The 16721-nt window shown below is 33.8% G+C and overlaps 1 protein-coding gene across 4 annotated transcripts in view; it reads right to left on the bottom strand.

Moving 5' to 3' along the window:
- LRBA (LPS responsive beige-like anchor protein) overlaps positions 1-16721 on the bottom strand; it is a 391064-nt gene that overhangs the window by 119223 nt on the left and 255120 nt on the right. For all 4 annotated transcript variants that reach the window (XM_072037390.1, XM_072037391.1, XM_072037392.1 and 1 more), the window contains 4 exons: positions 14489-14606; positions 12685-12787; positions 10611-10726; positions 8264-8376 (listed from right to left, as the gene is read on the bottom strand). In XM_072037390.1, coding sequence (XP_071893491.1) covers positions 8264-8376; positions 10611-10726; positions 12685-12787; positions 14489-14606 — 450 coding nt within the window. The remainder of the gene's footprint in view (positions 1-8263; positions 8377-10610; positions 10727-12684; positions 12788-14488; positions 14607-16721) is intronic.

Raw genomic sequence — 16721 nt, 5'->3', positions numbered from 1 at the left:
ACTTGTACACACAGCTCAGGGTGCAGACAGCTATTTCCCAGCAGCTCCTTTATCTAAGTGACAAGTGTAACCAGCAGACTGTGATCAGCATTTTTATCATATGAAGGGTCCTGGGGCATTTCCTGATGCACTGTATATGGGATGAAATGCCATAATCCTCTTATCTCAATATTTTCTAAAATAAATTTAATAAACTCTATACATACTAAAACCACTGAGCTTTTTAAACTAAATATGTCTTTTTAAATACTTGTCTGAACTTACAAGCTTTCTTTGAAAAGACTGTATTTCAAGAAATATACCAGATCTCATTATGCTATCAGAGTTTGTTCTAAAATAAATTTTATATTTTTGGGAAACTGAGAATTCAGAAAAGGGAGTGATTAAAAGCAAAAAAAGAGTTGTGTGCAAATTAAGTAAGTATTTATGGGCATATCCATGCACTCTTTAAAATATCAGCACTGAATTATACTGTATTTATGGTTAATTATTAAGATTTTTTTTTTAAGATCTCACACATACTTTGAGACAAGAATAGTTAGTGGCAAAACCTGATCTAGAGGTGGCTAATAACTACAATGTCTGAGCATGTCTATATGAACACTAGCAATGATGCAAAGCACAGAAGCTTCCCAAAGTCCAAAGTTGAAAAATGTATCATAACTTAATATTAAGCATAAAGAATGAAGAAAAACTATGTTTAGCAGTGGCTAAATTCACAACAGGATACACCTCAGGTCACCTAAAATCTTGGAAGAATTTTAATTTAAAGGAAATATCTCCATGGCTTCCTTTTTTTGTGCCTTCATACTGCTATCAGGAGAATCAAATGCTAAGATAACCAGCTGTACGAGAATTCAAAACAACTCTTTGTATACAAACAATGCACTACTGAACTACAAACTAATTAAGCACACGTGCTTTTCCATAAGTTTTAATCAATTGTTCAGCAAAACTGAGTGTGTCATACACTGCAAAATCTGAGACATTACTACACTTTAATACTACTGGGAAGGTTAACTGAAGGGAATGGTTATGTTGTGTAGGCTCCCAAAAGTTTAGACAGAAAGGAAGTTGCACGTTCCTGGGAATCATGATGAGAAACCAAGCTACTTGCCAGAGGTGAAGAAGTTATGTCGTTGTCGTTGTAGTTGCGTTACTCACAAAGTAACCTTGCTGCCAAAAGCAACCAATTGTATATGCTGTCCATAATCTGTCAAGTGCAGGAAATCCCTGCATCACCATTCATTTATTATAAACAAAAAACAGAGACAAACAAAATAATTTTATGGATTTCCAGAAACAGAATTTAGCGAGAATTCACATATACTTGAATCATGGCAGCAGATAGTGAAAACACTCTCTCTGCCTTTTCTTCACAGGAGGAAGGAGAGTGGTGGGGAGGGGAGAAGAGCAGAAAGGAAGAAGGTCTCACTTTTTGATAGTCTTTTTCAAGAATGGCTGTGAGGATTTTCACATTCAAGACTTTTTGCAAATGCAAATTTGGTGCTAATTAACACCAAAGGAAGACATGTAAGAAACAACACTAACAAAAGGAAAGGCAAGCTGGAATGAAGAGCAGGACAATAATTTCCAATCTCTCATTACCTTCCACTAGCAATTCCTTTTTCATTCAGAAATCAGAAGATTTTCATCTTCTCAGTACATTATATTTTGGTTTAGTTTTGCTATTTGAATGTTTTTATAAACTAAAAGTTGCCTTTAAACCTTAGTGCTATTGTAATCACACAGAAAAACACAGTTTAGACTAGATAAAAAAGACACTGTAACTTGAAGTCATAAGACAATGTCAGATCAATGAAGGCATTTACCTTAAAATCATAAACTGAGTATATAAACTTGCAAAATTACTACAAGCTAAAGCATGATAACAGTTGTATAGACAAAACATTTCCCCAACAGACTCACAAATTGTTTATGGGAGCTTAACAAACCCAGAAACCATATACCAAGATGGCAAAACATCTAACTTCCACAAAGTGATCATGCTTAACCATAATTTGAAAAAGCAGCAGCAATTTGTTACTGGTCTGGCACATAAAAAACATATGTCTGTCTGTACTGGGTGAGACCAAAAACCTTGTGAAAGTGAGCCTTTTGTCTGTAATGTGGCTCAATCACAAACTGTGAAGATTTCAAAAATGGGAGAACCATACAACGATACATTCCCCAACACCCTCCCACATCCCAGTGATCCACACTTCCAACAATATGATGTTTCTTTACATATTTATGTCTCTGAATGGATTTTTGTTACAGCTGTTTTTTCAGGAACAATTCACATAAACTTTTAGCATACACAAAAACCTGCAGACACGAGTTCCAAAACTTATCAGCACATTGTGTGAAGAGTCTGTTACCTTCTGTTTATTTTGAACCTGTTTTCTCCTAACTTCATTTGCTTTCTACTAGTTCTTAAAGCCACATAAAGATACATCAAATAATTGTCTCCTTCTTCATTTCCCCCATATCACCCATGTTATGACCCAAGATGTGTGTGAAATCACTTTATTTTGTTTGTTAGTATATTTTAAAGCAGACATGTGTCCTATGGTTTCCTGTGATCATTCAAAGGGTTATGAACCACCCACAATTTATTTCCAATTAGAAACCTATGCATGTCCAAGGCATCTGAGCAAGGGTGGAATGGATAACAACATCAGATACAAATTAAGAATAATATTTTGAATGTTCATTGTTAATTTTGAGTTACTATTTTCTATTGTCTATTACAGACAATGGCTTTCTTTGATGCAGGGGAAGATGATGACCATTATCCTCACTACCAATAAATAAGTAAAAAGATTGCTTTTCTTAGTTCTTTTCAAGCAAGCAATTCTAGAAATCACTATATGCATCTGAAATGCAAACAGGGAAGAAAAAGTAATAGTATTGAGATGCACTCATATCATTCAGCTACTTTTTCTATAGAGGAGACTATTTGACACAGAGAATAACCAACTAATGGCAAGAAAAAAACAGGAGGGACAGGGACAGGGACAAAGCTGAAAAGGATGGTTATGCCAGTGTAATACTCTGAAAATTCCCAAAATATTTAACAGATTCTACCTAGACTATGAGTATGATTTCAGAATATATGTTTCAATAACCATCTCACAAATGTATTTGGGTGAGATTTCAGTTTTGGTAGGTCTCTATAAGAGTTGCGGAGAAGGAATTAGCAAAACTTGCATGGAAATTACATGCTGAGTCTGAAAAATGTCCAGAGACAGATGCTGCAAGAGGCTCAAACTAATATATCAGCACAAAAATTCTACCTTCAAAAATCCTAACACCATTTAGAGAGAAAGTGAAACAAGTATGCCACTGGTAATCACACAGAGATTGATACTAGAATCCAAACAGCTTGAATTGCTTCGCACACAACGAACAGTTTAGTATCTCCAAGGCTCACAAGTAAGCCAGGTTTGTCAATCAGTACCTATTTCACTTAACTAAACACATTTTCCTCGAGGTGCGTTGCTGCTTTTTGGGTGAATTGCTCGCCTTTGTGTGGAGCAAGCCCTGTCCGTGGTGCTGAAGCACCGAGTCATTGCTTCGGGGGGTGCCTGACCATGGTGCTGCAAAACCAACCTTGGCACCCACAGCACGGCCACTGTAACAGCAGGACCATTTGTAGCTCTGTCTCCACATGTGCCCAAAGACAAGATGCAATAGATTGACTCAGCTGAGAGAAAAGATAATTGATCAATTTTGCCATTCATAAAAGTCCCTGAAGGAAGCTGTCTGAGGGTTACTGGCATTGCAGAGTCTCACAAAATCAATTGTCCCCCCATTCAGAAGTGGCAAAAATTTATGTTATTAATCATAAATATGTTTAACTTATATTGTTTCTCTCAACTGTTCCTCACTTTGCTTAGTGTTTTGGAAAGTATGGAGTGTTCCTCTCCTCAAAAAAAAGTTTTGTTTCGCAAAAACCATGACAACTTGATACCAGATGCATACGAGAATCTGATAATTGTGTTTCATATTAAAAAGATTTAAATCCATAATAGAATAACAAATGAATCATGAAAAACATGTCTCATTTTCAGATATCACTGCTTCAGGTTCACTGCAGTGTGGGTACAGCCTTCATATCACTGCCACTGTTTCTTGTGGTGACCCAGAATTGTAGGAAATATACTGGACTTTTTTTTAACTGCCAGGGACTCAGATACAAAGGTTGAAATATTTTATTTCCTGTACTGCCCTTTTTTTTAAGCAGGGATTCACATGAACTGCCTGAGAGTAATGATATTTATTCCTTCTTTCAGAATTTATCCTGTCTGGGTTTGGAATGCTTTTTAATTAAGTGCTATCTTTTGTCACAGGTGACAAATTTACTGCCTGAAATAACAGAGACAAGGCAACCAGGGCAGAAGCTGAGCCCAGCAGTGTCAAGTGTCACAGGTTTCACTACCCAAATTCCAGATGCAATTGCCTATCAAAATAAGTCATTGCCACTGCACCCATTATTGTTAGTTCTTACATTGTTCTTCTCACCTTCTTACAATGCCCAATTTTGGAACACACTTTATCCTTAGACGGACACTGGTGAGTTTTATCTTGTAATTACCTATATTGACTCCTGTGTTAGAGCATGAGATGAATAAAATGTCATTTTACTTTTCCTTCATGAAAAGCATTTATTCACAGAATGCTTCTAGTAGTTTTAATGCCTCTCTAAGCAAGAGCATTAAAAAAAAAATGCAAAATTACAATGGTTGCAGATCAAAACACCTGCTACTTTCTATCTCCTTGCCAAAGGTAACGAGATAGTAAGCAAATTTCATGCCCTTCCCACTCTACCTCCTCACATAGGAAAATATTAGCATGAGTTATATGAACGGTGAATTTGCGCACCTGAGATGCACACCCTACAACAGAATTCAAGTTGACATGCTGAAGAGCAGTTAACAGTGAAGTTTACATTAGAATAACAAAACTAGCCTTATTTGTTATAGTAAAAATTATATATATATATAGTATAGTATATGCATATATTACTTCTCTTCTGTCTTTGATACCAGTGGCTCTCACATACCAATGAAACACCTCACTTCAATGAAGGTGAGAGTTATTTGATGCTTTTGTACACTTGGCTGGAACAGAAGTCATTGTTTATATAACAGTCACTATAAAATTGATGATGATTTAGCGAATATTGCAAGAAAATTACAAAAATGAGAATAAAAATATTATGTACACATGTAGCTATGGTGAAGACAAAAGAAGATTTAAAAAGGTTACTATTTTCTTCTAGTAGTGTCATTTTATGATCTTGCAAAAATTATGTCTTACGAAAGATAAATTATCAACAGCATAGAGCAAGATCCCATAACAAACTTATCTGAGTAAAATCATGCTTTGATAATTCAGTGTTTTCCATGTATTTTTACCTCATTTTTTTCCCTTAACCAAGTCCAGAAACACATCACAATTTATTGCTTCCGCTGAACAAAGAAAAGGAAAAAAACGTGTTTTTGAATAACATAATACGGAAAATGGGACATGTTCTGGTGGGAAACTGTGTCTGTTGTATAAATAAAATATATGTAGCTATAAATATAATATGTAATACTCATTCCAAACCATTGTCACCTCTTAAGAAATAAAAACCCAACTCAAAGCCGGGTAACAGACTGGCAGTGCACTCCTGGCATTTGTCAGGAACATTTGTCAGACTGACAGTAATATTAACCACAATCCATTTCAGTTGCTTTGGTTTATCATTGTGTGACTGATGTTTAAAACAATGCCATAAGAAGCTGTTTAAATAAAGTGTTGGTTTAACCTATACACTGCAGTTCTTTAAATCTGTACTAACTTTGGACTTCTAGCTAATATATTAACAAAACTGTTATTCATATTTGTCATTCTACATATGCAACTTCAACTTGCAACTTCTAAAAAAAAACTTCACTTTTAATTTTCTTAGGAACCCCGAAAAAGTAAAAATATTGACCCGACATTTTTTCTTCAAGTCCCACAGTAGGACTGTTAAAACCATGTAAAATGTTAAGTGAAATATCTTTAAATATTTTTAAAACCTTTAACAGTCCAAAAGGACTGTTTTTGTAGGATGCATAGGCATCCTACAATACATAACTAGCAGTTGTTTTGAAGTTTTACCCCAAAGACAAGGTACAAGAATGCAAATATCACAACACACATTATATTCAAACATACTCATAATTGAACATTAACAAGGTACTGCAAGTTTTTCACATATTTGCCATGAAGTCATTACCTGACAGTTTAACATTTAAACTACATAGAGTTGATACTCCTAGAAATGCCTAAACAGTAACCAAAACCTGAACTACTGTATCTGAGATAGGTATGGCATTAACGACTTTCATTATGTATAATGGAATGACATGCATTCATCCAGAAGAGCAGTTACATACAGATGCGCTCTCACCAACAACACATAATAGAGTATCATAATAGAACTTTAATAAAAAAATCACATAAAAAAAGAGTGTTTTTCCTATCTAATTTTTTACCAGAGGCAAGAGTGATGCCTAACCTAAAGTGAAGAAAATTGTTCTACATTGCACTTACTTCTGTTTCAGGGTGGAGGCAGAAAAACTATGACTACAGCTCTGACTGAGTTAATGAGTTTACAAATTAAAATAAATTTAAAAGGAGATTTCTCAGAAGTATAACAGGTGGGCAATCTTTTTTTGTCTTTAATTATTTTAGTAATAGCATTATATTTTCATTACTATTTAACAAAAATTAATGGAAATTGAGGTTGCAAAAATCTTACCATAATCAAGGAAAGTAAGAATGATTAATACATTTAATTGATGTACTAATTCAAGCTACACAGAGCTGATGTTCAAGTTCATGACTTATTCAACTTGAGTAGTATTATTAGAAAATATTACAATGACAGTACCTCAGCATCTCTCTGTTTTGCACTTACAATATTATATATTTGTTTTTATTTGTATATAATATATATGTATGAAATTTATATATTTATTTTATATATTTATATATTTACATCATATAGCTATAATATATGTACCATATATATACACATGAAACGCATGGAATAGTCTGCAAATATATATACATATGCATATACACATATATACATATCTATTTGATGACTGCACAGTGCTTTTTAAAAGTTAAAGTACTAAATGTGTAGTCAAAAAATCATTTCTCTGGAGATATTCAAACAGACCTATGCTTAGTTTAATCAATAATGAATTGAAAGTAGGAACTTTTTTAAACTGCCTTCATTTTGGATTTTTTTCTATCATGATACTGTTTTGTACAGAAGAAATTTAAAAAAAAAAAAGTTCTAATTAAAATATTTTCTTTAGTTTTTCCACTAATTAATTATTTCCCCTTGCTACAAATGCCAAACAGCTTTTAGAAAAAGATCCATTTTTTAGGTCCATTTAACTAGTCCAGCACCTAGTTTGTGGCATCTCTGCCTCTGGCAGGGGGTTTGGAACTAGATGATCTTTAAGGTCCATTCCAACCCAAGCCATGCTATAATTCAATGATTCTAGTCTTTGTAGAGAAAATGAGATGCTTACACTTTTTAAAATGAAATATTACTTTCTTGGAAAAGATTGAAAGAAAATAATCACATTCTACAAAGCTTTAAACAAGCTGTATAATACCGCATCCATGTATGTTCATTTGGGAAAGAGCCTTAGAAAAGCAAGACTACTCCATGAGAAAGTAGTTCATCAAAGCTGTAAGAAACTAACCATCCTTTGTTTATTTGACAAAGGACAGCTGCATTACTTAAGCATACCTGAAGCTGTTTCACAGAGGAAATGAAAAAATAGTTTCTATTTTGGGAATATGGGTAATGATTTAAAAGTTCTTAAAATATGGTATTATAGGTTTACTACTAAAAACACAATTCTCATCAAAAAAACAGGAAAATATTTGGCAAATTTTTAATCTTTAGCTGACTTGTCATCCCTAACTTCATTAAAATTTGAAATTAAATGTATATGTTCCAACTAAGAGTACTTCCATTAACAATTCTTAATTTAAAACAATGAGAAGTAATAAGAATACATTGATAGTCCATTTCTCCACAAAAACAACCTTATCCCTATTATCAGTATATGTATTTAGAAATGAAACACAGTTAACAGTTGTGCATTATTAATGCATCACACACAGCAGAAGACATGAACGAGACTGAAAACTACTGTGATGATTGGAGAGAACAAAAAGAGTATCGGATGACAAATACCTTTGATAAATCTCTGAAGTTGCTAGGAAGTGTAAGGTCCAACTCATCTGATTCATAGTTGGTGATAACCCAAGGGAAGACAGGGTACTGATTTAAATCATTGTAAGTGCGACCTGACAAACAACAACAAAAACTTGAGTTAAAAGGAGTTAACACTTAACTAAAATACGAGCCTCCGAAGATGCAACCATATAGTTTCATGAGTTCCTCAAAAGAACTGTAATTTATTTCAGATCCTTTATTGTTTCAGTGTTCTACTTTGCTTTACTGAAAAGGACGATAAAAAAGTTTGCAAATTGCTAGTATTTAAACATTTCAGCTCATTTCACTTTAATTATAAACTGGTTTGCTGGCAGTAAGAGTTAAATTAATTAATTTTCTATACATTTCTCCCTCCTTTGTCTTTTTCACCTTGTCTTCTATCTCTGAAATGAAATACTTGAAGAAATACAACAGTCCAATGACTTTTATTTATATAAAAATTTAAGCAACAGTTTTACATACAGCATTAAATTTAGTATGTGAAGAAGCTCACTATTTCAGAAATTATACAAGAGACACACATTTCATCCAGAGAATTCATTTTAAGGTGAATCTGTAATATATATGTATATCCAGAATATATATATTCTGGATCCAGGTTCATATATGCACCTTCATGCATCTATAAGATAGAAACAATATCCTTCCTCCAGTAAAAGCAAAATTTTCAGTTAAAATAGTCCCCCATACACAATACATATACATACATGTTACAAGCAATCTGGTTTATAATTTTAAAATGCATAATTTTTGTTTGTATTCTGTCTTTATTATACTGTTGCAGAAGCTCATTCATTCACATCACCTCCTATCAACATGTCTTCAGATTTTGTCTAGTCTGGTCTTAAAAGTTTCAAAGAACAGGTTTTTACTTCTTCCCTAGAGAGATTTTATGACCCAAACTATCAGATTGCCAGAAAAAAAAAAAATTAAAAAAATCTGAAACTCACCCTAAGTTTGTATTTTCCTAGCTTTCTTTCACCATTCGGTATTTGTCCATCACGGTTTCCAGAAATTATAAATGGTATAGCCAGATATAGCTCGATCCTTTCTTTTCCTTACCAGTTGGACACATCACACATTATTCAGGATTATGGATACATGACACTTACATCTTTATTTGTTTCAAATTAACAGCAATCACAACAATCTTTTACCTCCCCATCATGGGAAACTAGGCTTTCCCTTTTTCCATAACGCTATCTTTTCATTCCTTTTAACTTCCAAAAGCAAGTAGCTAGAACTCACTTTATTATTTCAATACATTAAAGCTGAAAAGGTTAATTCACTAGAGACACAGAAAACAGTGTCAGGATCTTGCCTCATTCCACTTGGGCAGTAAGGAGGCATGTAAATCCAGCCCTACTTCTGTAAAATCTGCCAGCACCCTGGCATCCCCGACTTAATGACTGATTGCAGAAACTAGCAAATCTGACCATTTATATAAAATGTAATTAGTGTGAGCACAGGCATTTGCTCTACCAGTCTTTTTTAGAAACAGACAAGTCTGAAAGGGAAGTAGTAGACCTTTCAACACTGTCTATAGCATAGAAAAGAGCTGAAAATTGAGAAATTTTGCACAGGCCGCAGTTGCTCTGCAGACAAAGTATGTTGGGAAATGAAAGAGTGGTAATGAGACCTTACAACCTCCATTTACTAAACTGAAGTCAATTTGGTTAAAAACTAATGGGCCAAGAAAGGATACATGAACTATAGCTATGCATTTATAGAACAAGACACTAGGATAACTGCACTGGGGAATGCATTAGGATTTGGAAATGGATGAATGGTGTCATGGCACAGCGATAGCGGTGATACGAACACCACACTTCAGAGACCACCCATCAGTAACAGTAGTATTTATTGGCTCCAGAAATATCCTGCTCCCCAGCTTACACTTCCCAGAGGGTTCCAGACCTACAGAGACCTTGTTACATCAGCAGTATTCATTGAGGATAGTACTTACAAGTATCAAAACTTAGAATCCTAAGGGAAAAAGAAGTTACTATTGCTGAAACTACTAAATACGGTTTGTGTAGACTGTCTTTCCACAACAGTCAAGATATTCTGACTTGAGCTATATTTTTAAGTGCAGTTCAGTACAGTTTTTTAATTGCATACCATGCCATATATAATTACGAACAAAGTACATTTAGGAGAATTTTGTGAAGTTATTATTCACAACAAATTTTTACATAGGAAAAGTTACTTGTTCAAAGGGCAAAACATAGCAGTGCCCTATGACTTTTGTGCCACAATTAACTAAATGCTTCCTTTCCTGAGTCTTTATAGTAATTTGTGTTACCTGCTATAGTGTTTAGAAACATCAGGTATTCAAAGTTGGAAATTTCTCGGTGTTGCCATCGCTGGGTCATATTCGAAGCTTTGAAAATCTGTCGTGGACTAGCCAAAGAAATGCGCCTGGAAAACAAAAATAAATATTGGAAAAAAAATAATGGGAAAACCTGGTGGATCCTCCTTTTTACCTACCTGAATGTAGTGGCAGTTGTACATATTCTTTTTACTAGTTCTGTGCTAGATTTCTCTGGAGATTGCTATTTTCAATACCTGAAGTTCATTTTTAAACTTTTATTATCTCATCAGAGCAAAAAACTTAAAACATCTGACAACTGGATATGCCAAGATCTGAAAACTTTCAAACAGAAACCTTTACAGCTGTGCAAATTTAGCTTCTCCACAAAGGCCTAATGTATTACAGAAACATGTTACTAGTGATTTAGAGACATGCCTGACCATTAAATAAGAATATTACACAACTTAAAATGTCACCTAAGAATAAAGTCACCTTTCGGAATGGATTTTTAAATTCCACCAGTACAAAGGAAAAAAATGATAAGATGATAAAACTTTCATTATGAAGTCCATCCTCTTGAGACTGATATTCTGGGTAGTGTTGGAGAGTAAATCATAAATAACTCAATTAAACTTTTAGAATCTTATTCCAGATTTCACAATGTTTGTGAATGAATACAAAGCCACTCCTTGGAGTGCTAAATCAAGCAGAGAAGAGCTTATTATAAAATTCCCAAGACTGTCTTGTTTATCATAAAAACATCTGTAAATACTAGGACCATATAATATAGGGGGAAAAAATCTAGATATAATTTCCATTAATAAATCTTTACTGGTATTGATAGAAAAAAAAAATATATATATACATAAGATATATATATATATATAAGATATAATATTATATATATAGGAAAACAGTTATAGAAAATATACATAATTTTTAATTTCTATAAATTTCATTAAACTAAACCTATTTATCTATATAGATAAATGTGAAATTTTGAACAGATTTGTATATACTTTCATTTATATTTTAAAATTTTCACATATAACTCACTTCTGTAAACAGAAATCCTTAAGATCTTACAGAGCAACAATAATAGCAATCAGCAATTCAAAAGAATTTTTTTCTGGACATGGTAAAAATCTTTTGATGTAGTTTAGCAATCCATATGTACAGAATACTTTACAAAAACACAATTTTTTAGAAAGAAGAATAAATCTATTCCTTAGAGGTTGTTTCTTCTAAAACTTTAGAAATTAATCTACTTCAAAATATTTTTATCACTCACTAAAATCCAAGAGTTAAGCAATCCAATAGACATGGGGGACACCTCAAAAACTACTTCTATCAGCCTCAGTGAACATTAAGGTGTGTTGCTGACTCCCGTCCAGAACATATCTTGCAATTGAGCCCATATCTTCTGCTAAAATCATAGCAAACTGAATCATAATCTTCAGTTTTAGGATCCAAACTCACATTCTGCCATAGCATTACTAGTTTCCCACTTACCCTAAGTAAGATTTAGCTCTGTCCTCCAGAGCTGGAAGACAAACATACCATACTAATCCTTCACATACTGTTTAGTTTATATTGTCCTACACATTACTACAATATCCCCTTGATAAGGAACAATCATTTTCATCTGGGTTTAAATATTACAGAGGATTCAAGGATGTTACAGTCAAGCTAATATAATTGAAAACTACCATAAAAGCTAATCAGTCCTACTATCAGTCATATCAGTCTTAAATTTCAGTGGGTTGGTAACCATAAAGAACCGTATTTTACTTAAGTATGGTAAGTGATTGAGTCTCACTTGCAAAAAGAAGCTACCTTCCCTGTAACAGACAGAAATCACAGTAATAACCTCAAATCCAAAAGTCTTCATTATATAAACACAATCAAAAAAGCATTTAGAATTGACAGGCTTGAGGGTGTGCATGTTTTGTAAACCAGGAGGTAAAAATGCTTTAAACCATACAGGTTGGTTTGATGAAAAAAAAAAGAACTCGCAAAAAAAAAAAAAAAATCACAGGTATAATTTATTCAAACTGTAAAATACCTGGTCTGGGGTAATCCAAAGGTAGCACCAATACCGACTCGAGGAAGACAATTAACCACTTTCTTTACTGTTGCTTGGTCAGGGAAGTTGAACATGACACCAACTGTGAACACAAGAAATGAAATACAATGTTATTTTGCAGCATTTATTTTTTGCTTTCTGGCCCAATAAAACTTAAACCTAAGCTTAGGTGCTGAACAGATAAAAAAAAATAGACATGTTTCCTTGAGACTACTATACATACATTTTTATACAATTTCTGGAACTACTTCTATTTTCCACTGAGAGGAATTTCAGCAGAAGTTGACACTTTCCCAAAGCTTATGAAGTCTACAGTTGTTTTGCTTTCTGAACAGAAGGTAAATCTTTATGTACACACTGACTAACTAGAACTAAATAAAAAATGATATTTTATGTATAAACTGCATCACATTTATCAGTTTATTTTGCATTTTCAATATCAATATATTTAGCATTTATTATATTTAATATATATTATCTTCATGTTTTGTCTGAAACACAAAATGACACTCATGAAATAGGAACCTAGAAACTGGAATAAAACAATCCAGTTGTGATACCACCAGTGGATATTTATGACTTCACAGAGGCTAGTTTATGACAACTAGGGGCTCCAAAATATGAAACTGTTTGAGTACATGATTAATATTCCAGTGGATGATATGCACTTCCAGATACGCATAATGATGCTCTCAGCAAGATCTATGTCTGATTCCTTACCAGCTATGTTTAAGGTTAGAGTTAATTTTAAACTCAGAGAAAAACTATTTGACTGATATGTTAACTGCATAAAAGATGTTGTCTGGTGAAACGCATACTGACTTAAGGACAACACTGTTTAATATTACTACCAAAAAACTTCTCTATATTGGAAAAGTGTCCTCTTAAGACCTACGTTATTTGATGTTTTTGCATACATATTTCAAAACCTGGTTTTCAAAATTTCATAATCAGTACAAAACCACTAGAAGTGACTGAAGAATCTTAGTTTAAACTGCAAAGACATCATATAACCTGGTTTAGAATAAAATTTAAGAGGAGAAAATAGCAGAATAAAATTCTCTGAAGTCTAAACTCACTATATTTTGAGTGACTTGTTAGACTACATATATACATGTATGTTTGAAAAAGAAACTGAAGAAAGTGAAGAGCGAAAAAAATGTTCATAATCACGCAGGGTTAAGTCCACATTTATTTCGTAGACTTGCACTAAGATCTAATTGAAAGCTGCACTTCTCCATTTATATAGAAATCTTAGAGATATCTAAGAGCTGCAGATTATTGCATACCTATATTTGAAATACATTATAATATTGGAATACTATGACTAGAAATACAGCACAAAGCTATACCAGTCACTGGTCCAATCTAGTAGTGCAGTTCTTTCATTCTGTTCTCAGCATGTATAACTAGTAACTGCTAACCCTCCCAAGAGACAAAACAAAAATCCTTGAAGCATAACAGATCAGAGGTAGGTATGCCTTAAGCACGAATGTTTAAATGCCAAATAAACATGTGGGTATAAAGGAAAGTGAGGCATTGCTAATGCCCAGTTACTGTGTTTGAACATAATTCCTCAAGAAACAAACAAACAAACAAACAAACAAAAAAGTGAAAACAAAAAATACGATACAAAAATATACTAATTTAAATATTGAGGCACTTAATCCAAACCCTTCCACTACTTACACAAATCTATAACAAAAAACAGAGTGACTAAACAGCCCAACAGAAAGCATATGTCCCCAAATCAGTACTTGACATGGCCCTAAACTCACAGTACCTCTATTTGCCATGAATATCTCCAGTGCTGTATTTTGCAGAAGATAACGTCGAGAAAAGATAGCTCGAATCTCTGAAAAGAGCCATTTTCCATGGAGTCCTTCTGTATATGCCAGAATCTAGAAATGAGAAAGAGAGAGCGAAAAAAATGTTTTCAATATGTTGTGAGTATAGGTAACGTCTTGTGAAAGAGAAACTGTCTGATGCACAAACATGTATTCTACCAATTACATGCAAAACCTGAAGCAAAATTAAAGTGTTCTCAAATTTAAAATCATGCTATGATAATCATGCTATTGTGGACTTCTTGAAGTCCTAAACTCAATTCACGCCAAGGCCTTCTAAAAATTTGCTCTATTTTTTCTGTATTTTCCATATTAACTGTGTTTTCCATAACCAAGGCAGTTTCAGAAACATTGCAAAAGGTTTAGAACATCAGCAAAATATAAAAGCATATTCTGAAAATGTATTACTAGTGCCATCAGATGCATCCACACTTGCTTTAGCATTGTAATAACAGGACTGTAACAAATAAACAAAAAATGTCTTCAAAGAAAAAAAATGTTCCTTACGTTTATGATTAAGGCAACATTCATTAATCCTAGAAGTATAAAGGTTGGCTGTATAAGAGGTTAAGTATCATTTTGTCAGCTAAGGTTAAACACAAACCTGCAAATGAACTCAGCATAATCTCTCTATGGAGTAAGCGGTTGTCAAAGTAACTTGTTACAATTCCTGTCATCCCATCTGACAGACACAGATGCTTAGTCTGCCTTCACAATTCAAACTAATCCCATTTTTAGTCCTCAGCCACTTTGTTTCTTTGTTTCTTCACTTTTTACTTTTCATTTCAAAGCTTAATTATGTAAGTGTTAAGACACAGCGAGATTGGACACTCCTCTGCCTCAGATTAACAAACCACATGCAAAGGAAAATATCTGAGATTTGTCCATTTTAGCAAACACAAATACTTCTAACACAAATCCATCACAGAAAAAGAGTTGCAAATATAATCCTCTTTAACATCATCACTCATACAACAATTTCACTTAAGTAATATACTGTGAATAAATAAAAAAAAGAGAAATAAGAGATGAAAAAAAGAAAAGTAAAATTCAAGCCTTTAATATAACAGAGACTGTTTTTGAACACAATCACCCGCCTGTAGTTTTTTAACGGAGGATTTTGCCTCACATGTAGTATACATTCACAAATAAACTGTTCTTGCAGCACAGAGAACAGAAGCTCTATAAAGAGCACTGCACAGCACAGTGTAAAATACCATACTACATCTGTGAATTTTATAACAACAAACAAGTGGGGCAAACCAAAAGCAGCTAGCACAGAAGCTCAGAACTTACAAAGGAAATCATCTCCCACACCTTCTTCCTTTATAGTTAATCTCTCATCTTCCCCCCAATGCAAGTGCGACAGACAACTTCTCCTCCTCTCCCAACACCCCTCCACACACACAGAAAGAGAAGGCAAAAATGCATAATTATTCTGAAACCAAACTCCTGAAACATGATGAAAGGAACGGAGACTGCCTATGGTTACCAATCATTTCTGAAACAGAGGAACTATCAGAGTTGGGCCATGCTGACACTTTCCCTACCACATCCACAAGCCAGCCCCACTAATTGGCAGATTTGTATAATTCTGTGGTGCTACTCAGAACTGCTGTGTTTTGCTTTTGTCACATGCATATAAATATCCTTTAAAGAGCACAACATCAAAAGAGGTGACAAGAGAGACAAAGTTGTGGTCCCTGTGTACAAAAATTTCTTAGTAGTTTTGCTGGTATTCATCCATCCAATCTTAAAATTGGAGCTTATAATTTCAGTGCTTATTTTTAGAGAGAATCAGGAATGTATTTCTGCATTTCTCTGCATTTCAGTAGCAGCAATTAAAGCATGACTGATTGTTACTATGAATTGGCACATTTCAAATTTAAACACAAATTTAAACATGGATATTATGAGTAAAATCAGCAATGTAAATATTACTTTTACCCTGTGAGACTGGCGTTTGTTGAGATGGTGGAAACACTGCAAACAGCCCAACGCCATTTTTTCAAAATGGGAAGGAAAAGCATCAACAACAGAGCGAGTTTATGTTGGGAGACTCATAGAGCCATGCTAAAGTTACTGAAATAACAGGATTTACAGCAGAAACTTGGATCAGGCTACAGAAAGAGTAGCAGTCACCGCTGGAGCAATTCTTCAGGCCGCTCA

The sequence above is a fragment of the Anas platyrhynchos genome, chromosome 4 (genome assembly GCF_047663525.1).
Source record: "Anas platyrhynchos isolate ZD024472 breed Pekin duck chromosome 4, IASCAAS_PekinDuck_T2T, whole genome shotgun sequence".
Classification (NCBI taxonomy): Eukaryota; Metazoa; Chordata; class Aves; order Anseriformes; family Anatidae; genus Anas; species Anas platyrhynchos.
The sequence above is the reverse complement of the archived record's forward strand: the minus strand, read 5'-3'. Positions and strand labels throughout refer to the sequence as shown.